At 38.3% G+C, this 27,220-nt stretch overlaps 1 protein-coding gene across 1 annotated transcript in view; it reads left to right on the top strand.

Annotated features, from left to right (window-relative positions):
• Positions 1–27,220, top strand: part of LOC142107463 (sialic acid-binding Ig-like lectin 6) — a 43,066-nt gene that overhangs the window by 3,488 nt on the left and 12,358 nt on the right. The window contains exons 2-6 of the mRNA XM_075190899.1: positions 4,959–5,058; positions 7,598–7,960; positions 21,105–21,371; positions 22,946–22,981; positions 26,205–26,246. Coding sequence (XP_075047000.1) covers positions 5,013–5,058; positions 7,598–7,960; positions 21,105–21,371; positions 22,946–22,981; positions 26,205–26,246 — 754 coding nt within the window. The 5' untranslated portion in view covers positions 4,959–5,012. The remainder of the gene's footprint in view (positions 1–4,958; positions 5,059–7,597; positions 7,961–21,104; positions 21,372–22,945; positions 22,982–26,204; positions 26,247–27,220) is intronic.

Genomic DNA, 27,220 nt, shown 5'->3' with positions numbered 1-27,220 from the left:
GCTGGTCACGCCCACTGGCAGCGTGGTGTGGAAACCCCCTTCTACAAATCCTGCGTTTGCCCCTGCAAGTGTAGTTGCTTGATACAGTTGTGTATTACCTCTCATGTTACACAAATGTGTAGGAGGCTCTCTAATCTTATCTGTGCTCTGCTCCCACTGAAAAACACATACATTGTATATAATAATATCATGACACTCAGCAAATACAAATTAATAGTAAAGAAGACGGGTAAAGAGGAAGTGGAGGGAGTGGGGAAATGTCGAACATACTAATAGTTCAAATGTAATGTACGTAGTTCTCTGACTATTAACAGCAAAAGAGGAAGTATTTTGAGAAAAACAAGTAGCAGTTAGAGAATAGTGTGAAAATGGAGACTTCAATGTTTTTGACTTGTCATGGAAAAGATGGAATGTACATTGAAAGTCAATAAGTAATGAGTAGGTGGAAAGAGTAAATTTTGTATTTCCAAAGTGTGGATTAAATCTCTTTATCATGGCTTATCATAGTATATCACATGGGCAGTTTACTAGACAACTGACATCTGTGTGATAAGCAGCGATGTGGTCAGTTTTGTTCTTGCAGTGTTCAGCAGAGAGTGGAAAAAAAATGGTCAGGACTTGCAAATGATATGAAAATTATGCAAAAAAGAGTCTGTGATATATATATATATATATATATATATATATATATATATATAAATATGCTGCATTAGATGTACTCTATAAAGCTTAACTTTGTTGTTAAAATAGATTCATTAAAAAAGAGCCCCAAGCCTAGTGACCATCCATGGAAGCTGTGGTAACCAGGAGTAGTATGTTAGTATGTTTGTTTAAATGTTTTCTTGTTAACCTTTATTTTACCATAGGAACACAAGTTCCTTCTGACCTTTGGGTGCACTGCCCAAGTCATCAAAGCTCCTCATGGGTGGAGCACTTTGAAAGATTTGCTTATATTGTCTCCACTCTGAGCTCCGATTGGTTTATAGATTACACTCTTTATAAAGTATTGGGAGAAATTCCAAAAAGACAAAAGAATGTTGAAGAATCTTAAGATTGTAGGAGAGAAGTATGTTTCATATATATTATTAGTTCCCTAAATTCTTTTGGCCACACAGCGTCCCTTAAGATTTAATTGGTGCAATGCTTTGAATTGCTACCATAACGCAGTAAAAAGCTTTTTACCTTTCTTATAAAAATTAATTGTCAGCGAAATATGCGGATGCAGCCTAAGTTGCCTAATGGATTGCTCTGGACTCCACATTTCAAGAACCCAGCTTATTTTGTACAAGCTATCTTACACTTCAATCTATTGTCCATCATCATTCTTGAATTCCTCCAGACCGATATAATTAATATCAATGCAGATATGTCACCCTAACGCTTCTTAGCCGAAAAAAGAACCTGCATACCAGGGAAGATTTCCTGGTTTTGTTTGAAAAAAATCATTGCATAGTGATTTCTTTACAAGTTTTTGAACATGGGACACAATACTGTAGTACAAAAGTACAGGGCGTTTGGAAAGTCACTGAGCACTTTTCATAAAGTAGTGAAAACAGTGGAGAATTGAAGCAGTGGAGAAGTTGCCCATGGCAACCAATCAGCATTGAGGCAACATTTCTAATTTGCATATTATAAAATGATGCGGAGCAGCTGATTGGTTGCCATGGGCAACTTTTCCTCTGCTTCACTTCTCCATTGCTTTATTTAAAGACCCCATATTTTGCTTCAGATTGTGATCCCAATATGGTTTTAACAACTGAAGAACGTGTATGGCTAATCCAACACGTATTCCGAAAAGGGGATAGATACACAGATGTGGTGTGACAGCGAGTAGCTGGAAAATTCCCAGACACCCCTGCTCCACATTGCAATGCAGTTCGTAACATTATCGATAAGTTTCACGAAACAGGATCTGTGGTTGATGCCAAACACTGTGGGCGGCCAGCAAAGCTATCAGAGGAGAAACTGTTGGATATTTCTGACAGTACGCTGCAGAGTCCATCAAAATCATTACGAAAGTTAGCTCAGCAGCATGATATTGGTCTTGGAACTGCTCATAAGGCCATAAGAAAGAAGTTACAGCTCCTCCCATACGAAATAATGGTGGTACAGGAACTGAAAGCAACTGACCATGAGAAAAGAATACACTATTGCAGATGATTTAACCAATTTATCACAGATAATACAGATAATGTGTTGGATGTGGACTTTTTAAGAGATTTTTCATGTGCGTTAATAAATATACATAAGTGCACAGTGACTTTCCGAAAGCCCTGTACTAATATTGATGTGCATGTGTAAAATAAAACAATGTTAATCTGAATAAGCAGGCTGATCAGCTACTTGTCACTGAGTCCGCACAGCCTCTTACCTGCCACTTGTAGCAGTTATTAGCAGTTCACCATTCTAATTCAATATCTTTTTTTCAACTGGCTATTAAATATTGAAGTCAAATATCTCAAAAATAATTAAAAAATAAATATAAATCTAAAAATAAAAATAAATTCTAATTTGTGAATTGGTCAAATGGGTTTATAAAATGTATGATAATATACAACAGTTCTAAAAACATTACTATAGTGGATCCACATTATCTGCTAAGAGCAATAGATAAGAAACATTTAATATAAACAATTAATCAAATTAGAGCTCTCTGGTTATAAATGAATAATACATTCTTATATAGCATATATCCCAATTGTTCCTTAATAACAAACATAGCCCAAAACAAGCACAAAAACAAAGACCTAATAATTAGGAACCCGCTCCCTCCCGATCATCTGTATTAGAGGTTTCTAGCAAAGAATTAATCGAGGAGCGCTAAATACCAAGTCTTACTATAGAAACTCAAAGTTCCAGAGGATTATGGGAATACCGGACACCACATTACTATATTGCTGGCAATAGTAATAAATACCAGTCCTTGTTCTCAATTTCTCTTTAATTGGATGATGATTGTTTGTGCATTCTGATTATTGTATAATGAATGACATATTCCTCCATAAATTGTACAGACATAGATATTTTTCATAACTGCATTTGATAAATCATATGGTGGAGATTTAAAACAATCAGTTTAGATTGCTTTTGACATAAGTAAACCTTCCAATATTCCAAATTCTGGAACAATGACACTGCAATATAGGGTGGCCATGTTCCTGTGGGCATGCCTAGCGCTTCTATAGTGACATGCCCGAGGGCGGACTGGGAACTTAAAGTGGCCCTGGAAAAAATTCTGAAAGTGGCCTCATGTACGGAGGACCAAATAAATGGTAGACAGGGCCAATGCAAAAGTAGGTGGAGTTAGCACACCATTAGCGTTAGCCACATGGGTTTTGGTGAGGCCAATACAATACGCAGTGGTAGGCAGAGTCAGAGCAACAGCAGGTGTAGTCTGCCACATTTGGCGGAGCTAGCACACAAGTAGGCAAAGCATGGCACTGGCAGGCGGCGCAAACACAAGTAGGCAGAGTTAGCACACCAGGGGGTAAATGTATGAATCTCCGGCGTGTTCAGCCTCTTCAGAGCTTAAATTTAAAGCGGCGCTGCATTGTAAAGGGAAACTTCCCTTTACAATGCAGCGCCGCTTTAAATTTAAGCGCTTAAGAGGTTGAACACGCCGGAGATGAAGAATCCGGAGATTCATACATTTACCCCCAGGAGGTGGAGTACACACATTAGTTATGTGAATGGAGCAGCTTAATCCAGCGGCAGGGAGTTCGGAGTTCCCAGGGTTACCATTAATTTAATAGTAGGTCGGTCTCCCACTAGGACAAAAGTCTTCCTAGCAGTATAAATGATTACAAAGGCACATTTCCAATGTCTACCTGTATGCAAAACTTGAGCCAGTCCCAACAATGGTGTTGTGTGTGCCCTTACCCCAAAGAAGAGGTTCCAACCTCCCAATGCCTTTTATACATCCCAATGTCCTCTGTACCTCTTTTTGGGGGTAGGGGTGGGATTTCAAAGATAAAAAAAAGCATAATTTAAATATAGATGTGATTACAGTAAACACACTAGCATGAACAAATAAAAAAATGCTTTTTTCAAACTAAACGAAAATACCGTAAAGTACTGAAAAGTTTATACTGTTCTGCAGGATAATTTGGATAGTATTAGTGATACATTTGCAATACAAAGAGCATCCTAATAACCATCACACAATACAAAGAACATCCTACTGACCGCCATATAATACAAAGAGCATTTTTGTGACTGCCACACAATATTATGCCCCTCATAATAGATTAACCCCTACTCAAATTCATTAATTCCAGCCTCATCATAACAACCCCTTCAACATAATTAACCCCTTTATAATCATTAACTCCCTTATCCAGATTAAAAATTAATCCCCAGACTATCTGTCCCTGTATATGTTCGCCCAGAGTGTCTGTGTTTCTGATAAATTACTTACCATAAATTGCCCAGGTTTGTCAGGGACAGAACAATGTAGGAAGTAGGTACCACCACGGCATTGTGTGGGGGAGGGGCCATCATAGAGGAGGTAGGGGCTGTGCACTGTAGCAATAGGCCACATGGCCCCTACTTTGAAGACAAGGCAAGGGGGGAGAGATTAAGGTGGCACCAGATTTATTAAAATAACAATGATCCAGGGGACTGCGGACCAGCCTTGATGCATCACCTCCTTTCTGAGGTAGAATATAAATAAATAATTTTCACTTTCTTTAAATAAGAAAAAAAATTAAAAGTCCCAGGTAGGTTCTATGGCCAATCCACCCCTAGCCATGCCCTTTCCAGCTTTCCTCTACTTACCCTATCTATTGTGGCAGAAAACATTTATGGCAGTCAGGGCAAAAGTCCTGACTGTGGAAACAGCAAAACAGTCCTCCAGATTTAGGACATTTTGGAAGGTATGCATAATAAGCATGTAACATGGACAACTATATTATAAATGTGTAGGAGTGTTCTCAGTTCTTAACATTGAATTTCCTCAGTTCACAGATCTTATGCAGGATAAAAATTAGCTGTGTTCAGGGAACAGCTCCGGCATGTGGGTCTACCATGTGATCATCATCCTGTCCTTCCTGTTGAAAGGTAAGTGTGATATATTGAACCAAAGAGTCAACAGGTAGTGCAACGTCCTCAGCCTATAGTAGTGTGCTAAAAAATTCTTAATTTATACACTTCCATGCATAGCTAGGTGCCATTTTTATCCATTGAACCAGTGGTCAAAGCTGAAACTTAGAAGTGGGGGTATGGAAATTTCGAAGCGACTTTACGAAAATGTAATGGGAATGTAAGTGAATGGAATTTGATAGTTTTGCAATGAAGGCAGTAGGAGAAGTGGCGGTATGACAAAGTACCATATAAACCCGCACTTCTACCGCTGCCATAAACGGACAAGCTAGCTCACCAGTGAAAAACCGAAGCAATTTGTGTTGCACATCCAGTCCATGTTGTGACTAAGCTCCATTGTATTGACACCAATACTAATAATGCGCTTCTCATGTGTTAAATCAGCTCAAAAAATTCTGCCTTTGGAGATGTCTCCTCATACTAGTTGTGTGCCTTTATGTGCAGGTAGATGAAAAGAACACAAATGTGCTCTGTGCAAAAGTGTAAGCACATCACGCGCAACACTCCTAACACTTTATAACCATCATCATCATCTATGTATATAGCGCCACTAATTCTGCAGCGCTGCACAGAAAACTCATTCACATCCGTCCCTGCCCCATTGGGGCTTACAGTCTAAATTCCCTAACACAGACACACACACAGACACACACAGACACACACAGACACACACAGACAGACAGACTAGGGTTAATTTGTTAGCAGCCAATTAACCTACCAGTATGTTTTTGGAGTGTGGGAGGAAACCGGAGCACCCAGAGGAAACCTACGCAAACACAACGAGAACATACAACATACAGATAAAGCCGTGGAAGGGAATTGAACTCATGACCCCAGTGCTGTATGGCAGAAGTGCTAACCACTAAGCCACCGTACCACCCCTGAATTAAACGTTTACATTTTTATCCTGTTTTTGCAGAGTAGACGTGGTTTTGGGCCCTTCTGCAATGCAATGAATGTCCTTAAAATATACAATCGCATCCTAGTAAAGAATGCTTTGCTCTGCCCGTCTCCTCCCATTGTAAGGGACCTGGTGCAGAGTTGAATGCAACTTGGGCCATATATATATATATATTGATATGGCCCAAAAATGTGTGCACAAATAGCTCAATAGTGTATTTCAGCCCATATGCTGAGTCGGACGTATCTCAAGATGCATCCTTGCTTCTTGTATACAGATGAAGGTAACTACATTTTTTTTTTTTAAATACACACACAAGATCATCTATACATAATCAATGAGGAAAACACCCAGCAGCTTCACATGAAATTACAATCAACCAATCAGAAGAGGATGACTAGTGCTGGTTATCATCATCATCAGTGTGCATTAGCACTAGTCTAAGAGCTGGTGCAAATAATACAGCTATAAAAGGTGCATATAAATCAGCGCTCAGGTCTGCAGCAGCTCACATTTCTATAACCACGCCCTAACTGTACTCAGGATACATGAGAATGCCCTTTCAATCCCCCAACATTTTTCAGGCTGGATGCGTAAAACTCAGCATAGGCGTAGGGACTTGTGGGACTCCTGTGGGCATGCGCAGAGCGATCCCATGCAATTTATGCAAACGGGTGTAAACTCAACTCTGCATCAGGTGCAAAATGTCCTATTTTACCAACAAACCCGTTACCTCCACCAAGACCACAGATGCTGCTGATTCATGCATTAAAAATGAAGTATTTTATTTATTTATCGTCACCAGCGTCTGTTATTAATCTGCGGTTCTCCCCGCCAGTTCCTATACTTACAATGATTCAACAGCAAACCATCTGGTTAGCCATGGCATTACACGTTAATGGTTTGTGGCCTGATTTGCATTTGGGAGCCAACGGGTACAAATTTGCGTCTAGACAAACCATGTTGAGATACAAGGGGTGCAAATGCAATTATTTAAATGCAATGAAAATACCATCTGCTTTGCATGTAACACAAATACTGTGAAGCATTAACTCAACACTGTGATTTAGAGTTGAGATAGGACGTTTCCCCTCCAAACTCTAAATCTCTCCACACATTTTACATTTGTTCCCTCTGCACCACAACGCAGTTTGGCCACCTTCTTACTAGATTTACACCTCATGGTGTTAAACACGTGAAGAATTCATACTGCATGGGCAATGTGATGGCTGCAGAATCGACCCAGCGATAGAAGACAGTTTGACATTTGCTATGTCTTTAATTATTGGGTATCTTCAAAAATTTAACAGAAGACAGGGACCACATTGAAAAGACACAACAACTACTAATGTGGGAAGAGTGGGGGGTTTTTAAAATTAAAAATGAGAAAAAAATACAGAAGGTAAAAACCCCATTTAAGGGCAAACCTCTAGGAAATAAACGTATAGCCTGCTGCAGGTGAGTGACTCAAAGATTATACACATCTTGCCCTAAAAATGCTACAATACTTTATCTATGCAGTTTGCCTCCTTATAAACTCATTGTGTATTTGTTGTTGCCAGTATCTGAGTATTAATTTAATATATCTCTCCACAGATATCATATGCCAGTATCCGAATGGTTATTCAATTCAGATTCTGAATCCTAGCGTCACTGTAGAGGAGGGTCTGTGCGTCACCGTCCCTTGTGGATTTGTCGCTGACTATACAACGACATTCAAAGATTCCAAAGGACTCTGGATGATAAAAGCTAATAGTATTGTAGCCTCCAATAAGGCTGTGGCAAGGGTAAAAGACAACTTCCATATGACGGGAGATCCAGATAAAAGAGACTGTACACTGACAATAACTGATGCCAGGAGAGACGACATTGGGGAGTATTATTTCAGGTTTGAAAAAAGTGATGGAAGTCCAGTGAAAAATTCCTATAATAGACACCCGATATCTGTGACAGTAACTGGTAAGTTCTGCATTGATTTAAATTTATGATTTAATAGGAATAATATAGAATAGTCAGTTTAAGACTAATGTTCACAAAGGGGATTTTCACCCCATTACGTTACCTGAGACAATATTTGCTGTGCTTCAAACTGCCCCCCACCCCAGATTTATATCTCCTGTCCCTCCCCAGGCACTAACCCTGACTAGTGGGAGCTATTATTTCATGTATGAAGATGGTAAAACAACAAACACAAATGTAATTATTGTGACACAACCTATGTCCATGTGAGGTGTTAAATGACTGTTAAAAATAAAGCAGATATAATTGTGTTATAAAGTATGTATCATAGAAGACTAAAGCTGGGTACACACTACACAGTTTTCATCCAATAATCGGCTCAAACAGCCGACATACGACCGCTCGTTCAAAAGTCGGGTCAGTGTGTGCAGTGACACGATGGTAGAAAGTCTGCCCAAATGGACGATTGTCGCCTCATTTGGTTGGTCGTACCGTTTAATATTTTCGTTCCAATCTCGTTTCCGCTGTGCAGTGTGTATAAACTTCCGACCGATCCACAACAGTGAGTACGAAATTACAGTCATTGCTCATGACAACATGGATGTGAAAAGTCGCTAAAGGGACATCCGCTCTTCCCTTTATCGTCCTAAAGAAGGCTAGTGTGTATGCAGTCCATGGACCGAGCGATCGGAACATCGATCGCATGTAAAATCGCTCGGCATAAAAAGTTGGTTGAAATTTCTGTAGTGTGTACCCAGCTTAAGATATAAAACTCCTGTAAATAACAATCCTAAATCTGGAGAAATTAGAGGATTCTTTTCAGAATTTAACTTTTGTGCAGCTTGTTTAGAAAAGAGTTAATTGATTTATGATAATGCGCTCATTGCTCTCCCTTAACTTCCAAGTGGTAGGTAAAAATTAACTTGTCCTTAATTTAAAATCAAGCTTCCTTTACCCCCTGACACCACCCCCCCCCCACCAATGTTTATGTTCCTCTGTTTTCAAAACTCTGCTCCACTTTTTAAAAGGGTCAAAGCAATCGTTGTCACTCATTTTGTTTTAATTGAAATCAGAACTGTATAGCAGAACGGAGACATGAGCGAGCGCTACTAAGGAGGGGGGGGGGGGGTGTCACGCCTGCACCTGTATCCATCCTTGTCTCTCCTACTCACTTATCCTGGAGCGCATATCCAACAATGACGCATTGTCTTCAGCCTTTCCCATGGGAACACGTCAAGATTAAAATGTTACTATATTTTTATTTCATGTTCCTTTTAACTTTGGAGAAAAAAATATTCTTACATTTTAAAATTAATTTTATATTTTAAAAAGCCTCGCACCCTAGGCTGCAGCCTAGTTAGCCTATTGAATAATTAAGCCCTGTGGATGTAATGTGTATTCAAATTTATTTCAAGCATTGCAATTATTTTGCCAGAGTATTTACTGCAGGAATACAGTGGAAACCCCAGTTTATAATCATTGATTTTATATGTTGCTGACATTTGCACTCTTTACACAGTTCCTTATTATCTAATGCATCTCAAAGTGTCAATTTCCATATTTTCCATCCCTTTTCCCAGAGTTTGTACCATACAGATTATCCAGATACAAAGCCTTAATCATTAAGGAAAGTAAAGCAAAAAAGTAGCAACTTTGCACCTTGGCAAAACCATGTTGCATTTGAGTTAGAGGTAAATTTAAAATGTGGGGAAAGATATATAGTTGGGATACGGCATGTCCTAGATCAAGTTTAAATTACACTGCAACATAAAGCTATCAAGTTTTTGTGTGCTGCATGAAAAAACAGCCAATATTTTCCTTATGTGCAAAATAGTAAACTAATTTACACCCCTTACATTGTAACATGGTTTTGTCCAGGAGCAAATTTACTTTTTTCCTTGATTTGCTCTGCACTATATATAGTGCAAGAGTTCTTATTTTAGCAATTCAGAAGTGGCAAAACACTATACATGCACTTTAAACCATATGACTGGATATTATATAATGATACATTTAATTTATATTTAACATTTTATTTTACTGTGCAGATGTGATTTGTTATGGTCTGTTTAAGAGAATGTGTGTTTTCCCTTGTTGCATTTAAAATTTAGGAAGATTTTAGACATCATTTTACACTTTTATGTATTTTCCATCAATGTTTCCGGGACCCTGCAAACTGTAAATGGATTTGACATTTGACTGTATTTTACGCATATAATAAATGCCTACTTGTATGTCTTTAGAGCAGTATTTAAGAAATCATAGAAACAAAATGAACAGATGGTGCAGGGTTGTACAACTGGTGGCCCAAATGCCAGATTTATCCTATACTGTGTCCCCAGGTTCCTTGATTTATCCATAGACTATAGTGGATTAAATAGATTTTTTAATTGTATTTGGCCTGCAAACGCATAGTTAAGTGCATTTAGTGGCTGGCATTGCTATAAGCAGCTTGGTGATGTATGATGAAGTTGCCAGCAATTACTTTAGTTGTGGGGAGCATTAATGGGTATATAGAGCAGGTCCCCTGCCACTGATGCACCTTTATAACCTGTTTGGTGCACACTGAAAGATTTTCAGAGAATAGTTTATTACACAGGCTTTGCACTGAGTTCTGATGGGCTGAAAACATCAATCATTAAATGAAATTAAGCTGAATGGTTGGTTTTAAATATGGGCACTAGGCTGGACTCTAGTTCTTTGTCTCATTCTGTTATGAATCCCAGTGTATTTACTAATAGCAACAAAAATGTAAATTAAAGTGTCTTTATTAAAGTGAATACACAAACAAAAGATGACTCAGATACACAGGTTTGCACAGGTTTCCTAAAGAGACTGTATAGTAACAATGGCAGGTACTGATATAATACGTTTTACCCCAGTCCAAAAGGCACAAGGCAGTCCAGGAGAGCAGACAGAGTCCAGGGATCAAGCAGTGATCAGACAATAAATCCAAATAGCCAGGTTGAGATGAGGCAAATAAGCGAGGTCCAGAAGTCAGGCAAAAAGATCAGGGCAACAGGCAAAACAGCGTGGTCCAAAGTACAGGTAAATGATTTGGGGTCTCAAGCAAGCAGGCAAGGTCCAAGAAACAGGCAAGGGTCATACACAGAAGGTCAGTCCAGCAGATATATAACAAAAGAACAGGAGCAGGTAGTAGCAGTTAGGAACACACGGGATGAACTGCACAGAGCACAGCTTGAGGCAGGTATTAAAAGTAGTGTGACAGGTGCAGTTCTAATTAATCCTCAGGCAAGAAGATTAACTCCTTCAGGTATGTTGCAGAGTTCAGGAGCAGAACAGCAGCACCTCTGGTGGTATGATGTACTGCTGCTAGGTACAAATGACAGACAGAGTTGTAACACATTCCCAACAGCTACAGTGAGGATCAGTCCTGATATAAACCTTGTCCCTTCCTCTACTGAAATAAATTTGTATACATCAGCACTATTTTCTGTGCCATATCCTTATTATGAATAACTGCTAAATGATGTAATAGATAATTCCCTACAACCAACACCCACTGCAACAAAGGACACCACATAAGGCTAACAGCATTATGCTATGGGCAGCACGGTGGCTTAGTGGTTAGCACTTCTGCCTCACAGCACTGAGTTTGATTCCTGACGATGTCCTTATCTGTGTGGAGTTTGTATGTTCTCCCCGTGTTTGCGTTTCCTCCCACACTCCAAAAACATACTAGTAGGTTAATTGACTGCTAGTAAGTTGACCTTCGTCTGTGTGTATGTGTGTGTTAGGGAAATTAGACTGTAAGCTCCAATAGGGCAGGGACTGAGGAGAGTGAGTTCTCTGTACAGCGCTGCAGAATTAGTGGTGCTATATAAATAGATGCTGCTGCTGCTGGTGTCAATGTCATTATCCCACCAGTGTTTATTTGCGGTCCACATTGCTACAAGGTGACAGGTATTTTTATACATCAAAACCCATGCTACATAATTAGGCTGGAGGCTAGTCCCTTGCCCTTGCTACTCAGATCTGCTATGTGTGTCTCCCTCTGACTGCTGATCGGAAGGCTTCATTTTATAAACTCTCACTCATTGCCAGTGATAGCTTTACATGCTAGCTTCCTGGTTCCTGTGTCGGTATCCTGTAAGATTCTGACCTTGCATTAAGCAGTTCCTGGCTCTGCACTCCTGGTTCTGGATACCTGGATTCGCACCTTACAGTTTGTTGGTTCCTGATATCTGGCTTTGCATCTGCATGCTATTCATATAGCTCTACACAGTATCCTCAGGCACGGACTGCAGTTCCATAAAGACTGTGTATATGTTTGCATTGCTACAAAGACTGTTGTTCCTGCATAACCACAAATATTGTGTCATATTCATGCATTGTCTTTTGGCTGTGACTTGTCCCTGCACTACCTCAGACTCTGTGTTTTCACCTGGCTACTTTTGTTTACTGTAATATCCAGTGTGCTTGTATTCGGACCATCATTATATGCACTCAACTACTATAAACTCCATTGTGTTTTTACTATAACATCACCTCCTATTCCTGTGAATTCATAACATGATGAGGTCAGCATGCTCTTTGCTTTAGCAACCCCTTTGCCCTTAAAATGTAATATGCTTAATAGCAGTTAGTTTCAACTGGGTTTTGGGCATGAGTCAGAGGTGTTTGTTATTAAGGAAGAGAGGTAACCAGATAGCACTAAAATGTAATATAATGCAAGTTATATTAAGATAGACCATATCAAATGTGTACCCAGAACCTATTAGGAGCATCTGTTAAAGACAAGGTCCAGGAGCTCCACAGAAGCATGCTGCTTGTCCATAGTGGTTGCTCCCTGTTTGGGCTAGCATGCATCCAGAATGAAGAGACTTCACATGCATGAGATTTACCAACAGGTTGAGCACTGCCCAATCTGGTGTCAGTGAACCTTTCACCAATAACATGAAGATCATTTGATGCTGCTGCTATTTGCATTAAAGACTGTGAGCATGCCCAGGCCAAATTTTAGAGTAGAAGTTTCAAGACTTTGAGAATTCTCAATGCCAATTTTTCACTTCACCAACAGTCTGACATGTCTGCTTCCAATGATTACCATTGCTATTTAAGATGGTTTCTGACAAACACTAACCTATTATTGTTGTTCTACAGTCCAGTTACTCTGTTTCTATTTTCTTTGTCTGATACATCAGCAAGAGGGTTTTGAACATTTTGGCATTGACTGAGTACCCTTTGTTGCATTGAATGCCTGATTGCGACTCTGCAATCTGCATCTTCGGCTCCCTCCCACCCAATCTCCCCGTCCCCTGCTAAGGTCAAATGTCAAAGAGTACACTGCATAAGGTATTCTGGTGTCCCCCAGATCTTAAAATATTTAATCAAGTGGAAGGATTATGGAATCAAAGAGAAATTGGGAGGCAGGACATGCTGTATTATTTCAAGATTGTTCGCTGTCTTCTTTTCTGCTGTAAACCCTGCAAATCCCAAGTATATTACTGCATGCATTCATCCAGAACACTACATCTTCCAGACTACCTCTGGGAAGTTTATTGCAAATTGCATTAACCATGTTGGGGTGGACAAACTGCAAACTACAGTCCCAGGCTGCTCACTAGTGCCCCAGACTGCACTAGAAGCACGTAGAGGCAGTTAGACACTGGAATAAGTTACAAAAAGCCCATGAAAACGGGCATTTTGGTGCCAGAATGTACTAGAAGGCTTCAGGAGATTCTTGGAGGAAAGGGGAGGAGCCAAAAAGGGACTGCTAGAGGCTATTGAATGTTTTGCTGTGAAGTGTGCTGTGAATTCTGCCTGGGATAATGAGGATCCTCCTACAAGGAGCCATTGAGAGCTGTTGTTCTCAGGAATGTTTTCAGCTAAAGTATGTAAAAGTCAGATTAAAAAGTCAGCCCAGAAGAAAGCATCTTTGAAGTGAAGGAATGACTTAACTTCCCACTGCCCTTGAGATGTCAGCGGGACTCATGTGAAGACAGATAAGTTTATGATTTATTTTGATTTGCTATGTTCAAGCTATTTGAGAAGTGAGACCTCAAACTGTGTTATTAAAACCTCTGACTGAGACTGTAATATTGCAATTGAAAAGTTATGCTGCTGTCTGAAGGGAGACTGCTGTATTTAAATTTATCTGTAGCTGAAACAGTGTGCAAGGGACATAGAGAGAATTCATTTGTCTCGAGAGTTCGTCTACATTGCAACAGAAGTTTGATTCTATTGTGGAACTGCCTAAATGGTTGCTGAGAAACGATTACAAGTTGTTTGACTCTACAGTTGCTGGGAGGTGTAAGTTACTGATTTCCTCTTGTACAAGTAAATAAGCTTCATGTGTTCAACTGAAACTTCGCTTTAACCAGTGGATTACAATTTACCCCTGTAGGTGGAGACTATTGTAAAGTGACCCTAATCTACTGTTATTTCTGCTAAAGCATCTAAGCTGAACAAGTTGGATTAATCTCTGTTGCATCTCTACTGATTTTGTGTAATAATTGTCGTTTAATTGCACTAAAGGTCTATCGTAATTGATTTATCTAGATAATTAGCTGTAGCAGCATTTAGTGTAATGGTCTAATTAACTTGTTAGCAAATGGTTATCTCTCAAATGTACTTATCCAGTGAAACACATTTCACTGGAGCACAGTGCCTAACTTCAAAGTGAGATATATTTATTCAGTGACCTAGGTGTTGTGGTGATTTATTTTGTGTATTGCTGATATTGTTGAAACAAGATTCATAAAATGTTATTTATTTTGTGACATGTTGAATAACATTGCATATTGATAGTATTGCGGTATTACTTCTCTATACTACCGCTACTTTTCTGCTGCTGTGGTAAAACCTTACGCCACAAGCAAAGAAAATAAACCCACAAGTTTATGCAGTTTTAGCCCTGTGTCCCTTGTTTCATTCTAACACTACTATGGGGACCTTTGCCTCTCTACCATACCACCGTGCCTGTAGAATCCTTCCTTACACTTCTTCTGGGGTGCCAACTATCCATCCTGTTATACTGCCAATCTCTCTAAGCCAGAAACATAGATGCCTGTTGGTGCCATCTCTTTCAAACTCAGCTACATTAAAACATAACTGACAACCCTTCACTGATGATAACAAGATTCTGCTGGTATTTGTATGAAAGACCGTGAGACTTCTCAGATCAACATTTAGACTGTATATTTCTCAAAGTCTTCAAATACTACTTCTATTAACTTCTGCTATCCCAAATCTTGATTTGACTGAAATCTATCTGATTCCCATGTATTTATTGCCATTTAGTTAGAAATATTTTTTTTGTATTAAATCCTTGGCCTTTGATGTAAATTTTATGACACTGTGTAAGCCACATTTTTATCAGGTCTAACTCTCAGCACATGTATCCTTTTTAGCCAGCTGACACATTTGCTCATGTAACTGGTCTTGTTAGTCAGCTACACCATATATTTAAAACCACTAGCGGAGATTATATAATTATGAGTAAACACTGCCACTTAGTGGGCAATTTTGAGAACACACACACACAATATAATATTTACATTTGTAATTAAGCTGATTTATTTCTGCTTTGCAAAGTTACTCTGCCTGGTTAAAGTAATTTTTACAAAATGTTAATTGTCCTGCAAGATTAATTTTTCACTTTTCTTTTTAAGGAGGGTTGCAAATTGGTTAAACCTCATTGAATTGAAGTCTTATAATAATAGTAATCTAATAGCCAGAGAGTAACTCTACATCATATTATCTGTATCATTCCTTCTGGGGCTTTCCCATTGTCAAGTCTTTTAGGCTCTTGGTGGAAAGGTATGCAGAAGAGCAAATGCAAATCATTGTTCCACTCTCCCCGATACTGTACTTCCCACCAAACCAGAGAATAACAAGGGGGGGGGGGGGATTACTGCTTGCCACTAGTGGTGCTGCATGTAAAATTATCCTTCAACTGTGGATACAACCCACTATCCCCTTTTTATTGTTAAAAAAAAGCTTGCATGTGTGTGTCATATGGTATGGAAATGGTTCCTTGTTATGATATACATATATATGTATATGAATATATATAAATATATATATATATATATATATATATATATATATATATATTTATTTATTATAATTGTATGTCTCTACTTGTTTTCTTTTATTATTGTTGTTATTTCAGCATATAATATACAGCATTATAAAAATGAGGTAATACATTACAGTAGTGCTAGAATTTTCTGAGTTTCTGCATACAAGTGACCTTAAATGTGTTCAGTTCTAAGTCATAAAAATAGATTCAGTAAATTAAATAACACAAAAAGGTTTTATCTTTTCAAACATTTATTGATCATAATGATCAGGGCCGCCACCAGAAATCATGGGGCCCAGTACATGAGATCATGTGATCGCAGGGGAATGATTCCTCCACCCCTGCGATCGCATTCTGGTGCCTGGCTGTACCCCCTGTACCCCCCTGATGGCGGCCCTGATAATGATACAGTAATACATTTCTTTGTCGGAAAAAGTATGTGAACTTCTAGGTTTCAATAAATTATGTGAACTCCTTGAGCAACAATGACTTCAATCAAACATAATTGTACCGCACAGTAATGGAGAAATTTTGGCCTATACCTCCTTACAGAACTGCTTCAACTCATGGATGTTGGTGGGCTTTCTTGCATGAATACTCCGCTTCAGGTCTGGCCATCACATTTTTATTGAAATAAGGTCTGGTCCGTGACTTGGCCATTCAAAAACACAAAATTTCTTCAGCTACAACTTTTTTGTGTAGACTGACTTAGGTGTTTAGGATAACTGCTGTCTTGCTGCAAGATCCAACTTCTGTTGAGCTTCAGCTCACGGACAGATACCTTAACATTCTCCTGTATAATTTGCTGGGACAATCCAGAATTTCAAGTTCCATCAATGATGGCAAGCCATCCTGGTCTGATGGCGGACTCATGAATAATGACATTAGCCAGTGCAAGAGAGGCTTGCAGATTCAAAATGGATCTATCCTCTCTGGGTCATTTAGTTTCTTTGTTGTCCCACATTACTGAATGTCATTTTACTATTTTATCTTCAATGTCCACTCATCACTTCAAACTCAATCTTTCTAAAACTGAGCAAATCATCATCAGAAGCTATCTACCCCTCAAGCTTGCAGTCTGCGCATCATCATTGACTTAGAACTGTGCTTTATTCCCCACATCCAATTTATATTCAAGTCCTGCTACATACCTGTAAGACACATCTCCAGAATACACAGGTAATTCACACAAGACAAAGCATTCATTAATGCAATTCCCTTTTTATTGGTGTTGCCCTAACTAGGCTTTCACCCCTAAATCTATTTTAGAAGCTGCAGCTAGACTAGCTTTACTAGAAAAATGTTTTCCTACTGCTGCACCACTTTGTCGGTCACTACATTCGTTGACTATACTACCGAGTCCAGTAGTAAATACTTCTACTAACACACAAAGCCATTAACAAAACTGCACTAACTCTTGCATACATCTCTTCACTTCACTCAAAATATCTACAAGTTCTACTCAAAAGGCTAGATTTACTAAGCTGCGGGTTTGAACAAGTGGGGATGTTGCCTATAGCAACCAATCAGATTCTAGCTGTCATTTTGTAGAATGCACTAAATAAATGAAAGATAGAATCTGATTGGTTGCTATAGGCAACATCCCCACTTTTTCAAACCCGCAGCTTAGTAAATCTAGCCCAAAATCTTCCAAACCATACAAATCTCATTCTTTCCATGACCTCTTTAGGCCCACTTCTGAATATCTCAAAAATTATTTACATCCATAGGCTTATTTTATTTGACTGCCATTCCTCTTCACAGTTTGTGCAAAACATAAATGTATTCTGCTTCAATACTTAAACAGCCTATTCCATACCATTACTGTGTGATGGGTGATGCAGCCACTCTAACTCACTAAGTATGTTCTACCATTGCATTCTGGGTGGACCAATATAAAATCTGTGGCACTTAACCTCATGTATAAAATACTTGTTTTGTTATAGATTGTACGCTTGCAAGCAGTGCCCTCGTAACTCTGTATCTGTTTGTAAATACCTAGGGCTAGATTTACTAATCGTAGATTTACTTACTCATCGCCGGCGGTTTAGTGGTTCAAACCGCCGCATTTACTATAGGGCGACTTGAGGCTTCAATTTAAAATAACTGGCGATGTGTGGCGGATTGAAAAAGCTAAACCGCTGGCGGTTTTGTCCAAACCGCCGATGGTTTGGATGAAACCACCACAAAACCGCCACAAAACCGCCAGCCAAAAGACAGGACAGTTTTAATACCTGCTTCAGAATGGCTTGATAGCTTAAATATGCTGTTTGAACTATTTTGCCATTCAGAACATTAGAGAAAGTACCATTGACATTTAAATTATGTTGGCAATCATTATTTATTGATTAAGGGGCAAAATGAATAAAATATTATCTTATGAGGGAATAAAAAATTTTCATTATGTAACACCCCCCTAGTGGTGTTTTAGTTAAACCTTTACCTCAGTGAATAGAGGAGGGGTCACCTAGAGGGTAAGATAGAAGTTTCTGAAAAGTTACATAAACTGGTTACCATGGTGATAACCCAGCCCAGCCTGTGAGACTAAGTGAGAGGAAGGAGGGGCTGTCATTAAGGGGGGATAGGAACTGAGAAGGGAGACACAAGAGGAGAGTTGTAGCTGGGGACCTGGGGTGGAAGCTCCCAGGCTCCCCCAGCATTGCCTGGAAGTCTGAGCATGGTGACTGAGCCAGGGCAAGGAATGTGTGCACTGGATGAGGGGGAGAACTCCATGCCACTATAGAGAACCCAAGAGAGAGGGGGACACTTTGCATGGAAGAGGCCCTGGAGTGAGGGCTGCTACAAGAGGCCTGGTAGCTGTAGTGTCAGATCCTGAGGCTGAGAGTACACAGAGTGACGTGTCAGAGCACAGGAGACATCATCCCCGCAGAGGAGGGGTGAGCTGCAGTTGAGAGGTACACAGAGTGTGTCAGAGCTGCATGGAGGAGAGGCTGCCTGCCTATTAGCATCCATGCATGTACCCCTGCAGAAAGGGTATCTGCAGTGAGTATGGAGTGTAAGAGAGACCAATGATTTATGTTACATAACATCTGGATAACATTAAGAACTGTGCAGGAGGAGTAATGAGATATATTTGCAACCATATTCGTATTGCTCATTAAGAACTGTGCTGGAGAGAGTAAGGAGCTGTACATATATTTCTTTATTGCTGCAACCATTATGATTATCGTGCTGGAGGAAGAGTGTAAATAAAGAGTTGAGTTTGTTATAGAGATGGTCTGGCGCCCAAATTATTGTGACTTCTATTACACTGCACCAAAGTGACATTACCTGTGTCCCACTAACTACAAAGAAACACCTGCATGTGCAGGGACCCCCTGATCATTTACACCCATGCCCATCAGCTAGCCAGGGCTTGAGAAGGAGGTGCACTGTGTACCCTCTGCACCCCACACTACACACAGTGACAGGGGGTTACAATTATATAAAGGGGATAAAATTATTTAATTATTACATTATTTGGACAATATGTCATGACAAATTGTGCAACATAAATAATTATATCCACCATTAACAATCAGTTAATAATATTATATATTCACATTTTCTACAAAATACTTTATAAACCCCTTAATAGTAAATCTGGCTGTTTGTATGTTGAACATTGTTGAAACCGTCATGGCGCTTTATACAGAGGCGGGTTTGAAAACATCATTTCTGGCCGTTTGGACGGCGGGTTTAGCCTTAGTAAATCCGGCGATGGCTAAACCGCCGCCAAACCCGCCGAAAGTCGGCGGGTTTACAAACACGCCTGTTCGTAAATCTAGCCCCTAGTCTTGTGTCAATACTGTGTTTGTTCACAATTGTAAAGTGCTGCAAAGTATGCTGGTGGAATATAAAATAACTTACTCAAAACAATCAATCAAGTGGAAATTTATCAAAGACCTTGAGCATTCTCAGTGTAATCTTTCAAGTGGAAATTATCAATGACTGAACATGTTCAATCTTCCATTCCATTCACACACAGATGGTTCCGATTGCAATGATTACCGCTTGTATGACGGCTTTTGATGGCTTCTAACAAACAAAAATGTGGTTCTACATTGTTTCAGCTTTGCTGTTTCTGTTTCCTTTACCCGATTCCTCTGATTGACTTATCTTCTGTCTCTAAACTTTTTGGCATTGTCTGAGTACCAGTTTCACCTTTGATCAATTTCCACTTCCAGCCAGCAAATTTCAACTCTCTTCAGCTGTACACTTCATTGGGCAGCATAGTGGCTTAGTGGTTAGCACTTCTGCCTTACAGCACTGGGGTCATGAGTTCAATTCCCAACCATGGCCTTATCTGTGAGGAGTTTGTATGCTCTCCCCGCGTTTGCGTGGGTTTCCTCCGGGTGCTCTGGCTTCCCCCCACACTCCAAAAACATACTGGTAGGTTAATTGGTTGCTAACAAATTGACCCTAGTCTATGTGTATGTGTTAGGGAATTTAGACTGTAAGCCCCAATGGGGCAGGGACTGATGTGAGTGAGTTCTCTGTACAGCTCTGCGGAATTAGTGGTGCTATATAAATAAATGACAATGATGATGAACAATCCCAACAATCAAGGGTGAATACAGGGGTTTCAGGAATTTGCATAATTTCCGATATCTCAGACTTTTTATTTTATCTTAAACTGTTGTCACCTTCTGTGAACTGTGATCTGTCGTACCATTTCTGTAAAACTAAGCAATGGATTGTTATTCAGAGTCATTTGCTATGATCAGATTGAACAAACTGAGTAATAGCTAGTTCCTGGCTTAAACCACACACACACCCCATCTGGTGTATATATGGATGGCCCAAAATTACATTAATGCCATCCAGGCTATTGCTTTGAGCTCTACAAAGTCTTGTCTGACTATAATAGGAAGAGATGTTTATTTTCATTGTCCTTAGATATTATATAACTCTGTTATGCTCTTAGCATTGGATAAAAATGCAACACTATAGCAGGGAGCCAAGAGGGACAATCTATGCATCTAGTGAAGTTAGTGAGTTGTAGGACAGCATGATCAAGCTAACAATAGATTTTCTTGTGACTTGCATATAGAAATGGTAAGACATTCAACTCCATGTTTCCAATATGTATTTCAGATCTTACACAACTGCCAGAAATCTCCATTCCAAGGAAGCTATTATCAGGTCAGGAGGTGACACTGACCTGTTCTCCTCCTGTGAACTGCTCAGGAACTCCCCCAATTTTCCAATGGACAAAGAGTAATCAGAATGGAATTTGGAAGAACTCATCAACTGTGATATTTACCCCATCTTGGAGTGATCACAACCAATCTATAACCTGTGAGGTGACTTTTCCAACTGTGAAGAAGTCTACACAGAAAACTGTAATCCTAGATGTTCACTGTACGTATATACACTTTCTCAAGTACATATTATTCTTCCTTATTTGTCCAATTACTACAATTCTGTTGGATTCTACAATTTACTAGAATAACTCTTAATATTTAAAATATAACTTTTGCCTGAAGTAAGTGGCTTAAAACTCAGAAATACACTGTAGTCATTTGACCGAAAGGTTGCAAGGAGCATCTCTTCTACAGCAAATTTTATATAGTTGATTTTTTTTACAATGTAGTACTATACTGTATATACAGATATAGAGACACAATATAGAGTAAAGTGGTGTGCTCACCTTCTACAAGAGAACAATTGCTATGTTTGTGATGCAAGATATATATTAGGAAAAAACATAAGAAATAAGAATATATAATAAGTGTAATGATAACTACAGGAAGCCTAGTTTGTTATAGGGCTAATATTTAACATGTAAGTGATTATAAGGACTCATAGATTTGCTCAGGGATATTTTGCTAATAAACAGGTTCATCTAATCATATCATAGCTAGAGATGCTAACTGACCCCCGTGAACTGGCTTTGGTTTTGGATCTGGATTAGCTTCGTGTTTTGGGTTTGGTTTTGGTTTTGGCAAAAGCGCCCTCGTGTGTTTTGGTTTTGGATTTTTTAGGAAAAATTCTAAAATATGCTAAAATCACATATTTTTGCTCTTTTTTTGTTCCTACATTATTATTAACCTCAATAACACTAATTTCAAGTCATTTGCAGTCAATTTTGACCACCTCACAGATCACAATATTATTTTCATACACTTTCGGACAAATACTGCAGCGACCTGGCTGGATGGTAAGCGACAGAGCAATGACACAAACACACGGCAGTTCCTAGCACATCTAGGACACATTGGCACACAGCAGTGGCAGAAAAGAAAAATGGGGGTCCGCCCTCCCTTCCACCCCCTGTTATGTTGGATCTTAAAAAGGAATTCAAAACTCGCGAGATCCGAGATCTGACGATGTAACGATGACGTTTTGCCTCGTTTTCAATTCCGAGGGTGCGCAAGAGTACTGAGCCGGCTCGGTACTCAGATCCTCTAAATTCGGGTGTGTTCGGTTCTCGAGAAACCGAGCCTGAGCATCTCTAATCATAGCACTTCTTTCAATGAATGAAATGTGTACAAGTGAATAAAATTATTTCAGAGAGTGCAGCCAGGACCTTTAAGGGCACTGTGTATGTGAGAACAAAAGAAAATATAGTATGTCACTCTGAAACAAACAATATCACTATGTGTCAGCATATACATACGTAGGAGAATGTTGTGCATAATATAGCTATGTTGGGATAAGCTCACCTGCTTACGTCAAAGCTTCTCCTATAGGTGAGTCTCCATTTTCAAGGTTTGCAACATCTGATTGTTATGTTACCTCTGTAGTCTTTGCTATTATGTTGTTTTACATAACAATTATTTTATGTTTAGAGTTAAGCAACTATTTAACTGAAAAACAAAAATGTACATGGGAATAACTGATATTAATAATTGTAAAAGCAATATCTGTCACTGATAAACGTACATAATTAATCATAAACAATTCTTATAAGTTTCTCTCTGTTCATGTTACAGATCCTCCATCAATCAAAATCGAAGGAGATATCAATGGTAATACTATAATCATTTGATAAAAGTAATACATTCTAAAGTTGATGGGATAGATTTACTAAGGCTTCTAAAAATGAAAAGTGAAGTTGTTGATCATCTTAACCAATCAGATTCAAGCCAACATTAATCTAGTGAATTCTTGAACACGATATCTAGAATCTGATAGTTTGCTGTGAGCAACTGTTCACTTATCCTTTTTAGAATCCTTAGTAAACCTTCCCCGAAGTCTATATTGAAACAGAACACAGGGACATTGTTTGTTATGGATACAGGCAACTTGAACTAATTTCTATCTTCACATATTGTTCTGGCCTTGTGACATCCCTGATGCAATCAGGTGTTATTAATGGTACAAGTAGATACACTGCAGGGGCTAAAGTATTTTATAAATAAGAATTTACATATTACTTTTCATATTTTTACTACAGTATGTGATATTTAAATTAGATATTGTTATGAACATTTTCATATCCATTCTAGCTTATCTCCACAGTATATACCTCCCAACTGTCCCGATTTTTGAAGGAACATTCCGATTCATCACGAAAAAAGGGGTGGAGGTTAATGGGAATGTGGGTGGAGTTTTACACAAGGTTGATCATTTATGGGCGGAGTTTAGGTATAATGGGGTGGGGCTTATTTTGTCCCGCTTTCAGGAGTCTATGCAGAGAAATATACATCTATTTTCCTGCATTCTTCACTCATATTTTAGATCTTTCAAAATGTATCATATATATCTAGTTTAGGTAGAATATACATATGCGACGGGGGGAACGTAACAACGTAACTTGTTAAAGTGACTGTGTATTTTGGGGGCGAATCTGTGAAGATTTGTGTCTGCAGCAGACACATCCCATCAGCTTTACAAATTAGCATAACCTTCTGCATCAGTGTACTATACAGCACAAAAATGTTACACTTACTATGAAACAAAAAGTACTGCGACCCCTAAGATTTATTTTAAGAGTTAACACTCTTCAGCTACTTCTCACTTATCCCAAGCTGCTATCACAACTTAATTTAATCAGAGATACTGTAAAAAAAAATATTCCGTGCATAAATGTAGCTTTATAAAAACCAAGCCTATTTGCCATGTAACTTATTTATGAACACAAAAACAGAGCATTTTTAAATCACATTAAATAATGCTCTGTTTTTGTGTTCATATGTCAAAAACTGTTACAGAATAAAAATTATGACAACAAACTGACATACCAAAATATCAATGCAAAACATTTCATTAAAATACAACAGAAATAAAACATAGAAATGGTAACAGCACTGTCATGTACTCTTTTGTGTCATCTAATCCTGGGGAAAACTGATCCCCAAAAACTAAATATTTCTAAAATCATTTCATTACTTTTAATCCATATCCTTTCTTGCACAAAACACCCTGCTCTGTGACATCAGTGAAAGATATATGCTGGCATGCTAATATTTTTTACAGCCATTGTATTGCTCTTTTATTTATTCAGTTCTTGTAATGGGATTTACAAATGTATTATAACCATCTTATGGAGATATGGCATTAATGCCACTAAACATGGTATGATTTTTCAAATGTATAGATATGAAACATGATTATGTTATATTGATATATTAGCTTTATGAGTCCTGTGTATGTTATTTTATCTGGTCACTTCCAGCATCTAGAAGTTTATACAAATGTCTTCTGAAATATGGATTATGGAAGGTATTGCTTTGATCCATTATGTTTCTCATAAGTATTATACAATGAACTTGGAGTGAACAAGTACTTTATGGTTCTTTTTAGCAAAATGAGCTTTGACCAAACTTTTATTGCCCTTGTCACTCTTAACAGGGCAATGCACAGCTGTGACTGCTCTTGTGTCAGGACCTACACATTGTCTTATTGCTTTTCTATGGCACGGGCTCAAATCTTACAAATCCCTAATGTTTCTGAGTATATATATATATATATATATATATATATATATATATATATGTAATCATAGTTATGTGTTTTCCTAGGAAAAAAGAGAATGATGAAAGAGAACATGGTAGTGTTGGAGGGAGACTTATTGACATTAAGCTGCTCAACAGACAGTAACCCAGCAGCTCATATAACCTGGATGAAAGGAGAAGATAATGTTCCCAGCAATATGACTGATCAAGGGCTGGAGATCCATCTGTCAAACATAACAACTGACAATGCAGACTTAGTATATTACTGCTCAGCATGGAATGAATATAAGAGAATAAGCAAAAGTGTCACTATAACTGTACAATGTAGGTATTTTAAATCTATAATATTAAAAATTAAAAATCATATATTTAGGGCTTCCGCAATTTTGAAATTAAAAAGTTGGACATCCACATGACCTTAAGTTTCTTCTGAATTTAAAATTCCCACCATTGCTTTATTTTAGGTTCCAGATAAGGTAAAACTTTTATAAGATACCATTCTAACTTTTCCAGTTAATTTGGATTTATCAATAATTTAAAATATGGGAAAAAGATTATTGTGCTTATCTGAAAATATTTGAGATAAAAAGGGGATTTGTCCTGGTAATACACATCAGAATAATATATATTTATTATCATTATAATCTTTGAGTGATGTTTTGTAGGTCCTCCCGGTTTAAGCTAAAATGATCTTTCATAAACTATAGGGAATTGAATTCTTTATTTAGGACTGTGGCTTATTGAATGACAGGGACTTACTGGCACTCTGAACCTTCTCTACTAATGTCACACAAAGTACCTACAACAAACCCTATTTTAATTACATTCAATGCTAAACTGATTTTTTAATACACAGCATATTAGTATAATATAATAATATTCATCCATATAAATGTCTGATCTAAAAGCCATAAAAATACTGGGTAGTAAACCAGGTAATGAATAGCATGATCCATAGAAAATTGTATTCTCATGTACAATCCGTGTAATTAGACATATAGTAGAACTTGTTATCTCCCATATATGACATTGATCCTCAATTGTCAGATATACAGTAAATATATTAGGGCTTCACAAAGCAATAGACTGTTGGTTGGTGTCTCTAGAAATTCTCTTAACACTAAGGAGAAGAATGTGGGTGTTTAGAAATCCACCAGAAGATTTCTTCCGAACACTTGACCTGTTGGTGTCAATGTGGTTTGTTGACCCCTAACATATAGAAACTTTTAAGAGTTAACAAAAAAAGACAGAAATTCAATGTTGTAAAAGTTCTACCAATGTTGTTTGATTATAGATCCACCTAGAAAACTAGAAGTCATCATTTCCTCGTCTCAAGGTATGGTGATACATTTGTTTTCATGCTGCTATAATTGTTTGACAGATTCTTCAATATAAAATGTAAGGAGTTATTCAGTTATCAGGATCACAGTAACTAAAATGTATATATTTAACATTACTGCATCAAAAATACGATGGTTGGTAAAACACAAGAACTTAGCTGCTTCCCAAACACTGGGTGATTTACAATGGCAGCTCAGATGTCAGTAACTTCAATGCATTCTGAACTGTTGTTATGAAGTGATACAAAACATGACAGAGTTTGGTTCTTTTGGTTTGGATCCCCAAACACATTAAAATCCCCCCAAGACATATTATAAACCCCCCCAGTCCACTATACTTACCTATGTTGCTGACAAAAACCGTCCTGCAGATCAAGCTAAGAGCTACAAATCCCGCAAGATTTTAAAATCTCGTGAGATTTGGAGCTCCTGGGTTACTCTGCAGGCTGCTGGGCAGTGTGTGATGGGTTGTGGAAAAGGGTCAAATGCGCTGGGTGCAAAGCTTGAGGGGGCACAGAATAATTAATTTTTTGGTTACAGTTGAGGGCTAGGGGGCATACGTTTTCCCTTTTTCCCCACGTACTTAATATTTTAGCTACAGCTCTGATGAAGGGAGATGGTGAAGGAGTATAATTGGTTATTTTATTACAGAGAACTAAAAGAGAAGTAACATACTGTGATTTCTTTTACCAGTTGCAATGCCATCTCCAAAAAATGTTTTATTTTATTTTTTTTCAAAAGATTGGTGCAACATTACACCAGGCTATACTGCCTAGATGTGTGGAAAAGTGACAGAGGCTAAGTAAAAGACTTATGAGTAGGACATTGATTTTGAGCTCTGTTATGATTGAAAAACGCGTACTGCCAGCATTCTTACCAAAAATAATGTTTTCAATAAACTTATTTTTGGAGCCTAAAATATTTGTACACAATTCCAAACAACCTGAATTGTTTCTTTCGGATCTTTTGC

Source organism: Mixophyes fleayi, chromosome 11 (genome assembly GCF_038048845.1).
Source record: "Mixophyes fleayi isolate aMixFle1 chromosome 11, aMixFle1.hap1, whole genome shotgun sequence".
In the NCBI taxonomy this organism is placed as follows: domain Eukaryota; kingdom Metazoa; phylum Chordata; class Amphibia; order Anura; family Limnodynastidae; genus Mixophyes; species Mixophyes fleayi.
This window is presented reverse-complemented; position numbering and strand designations above follow the sequence as displayed.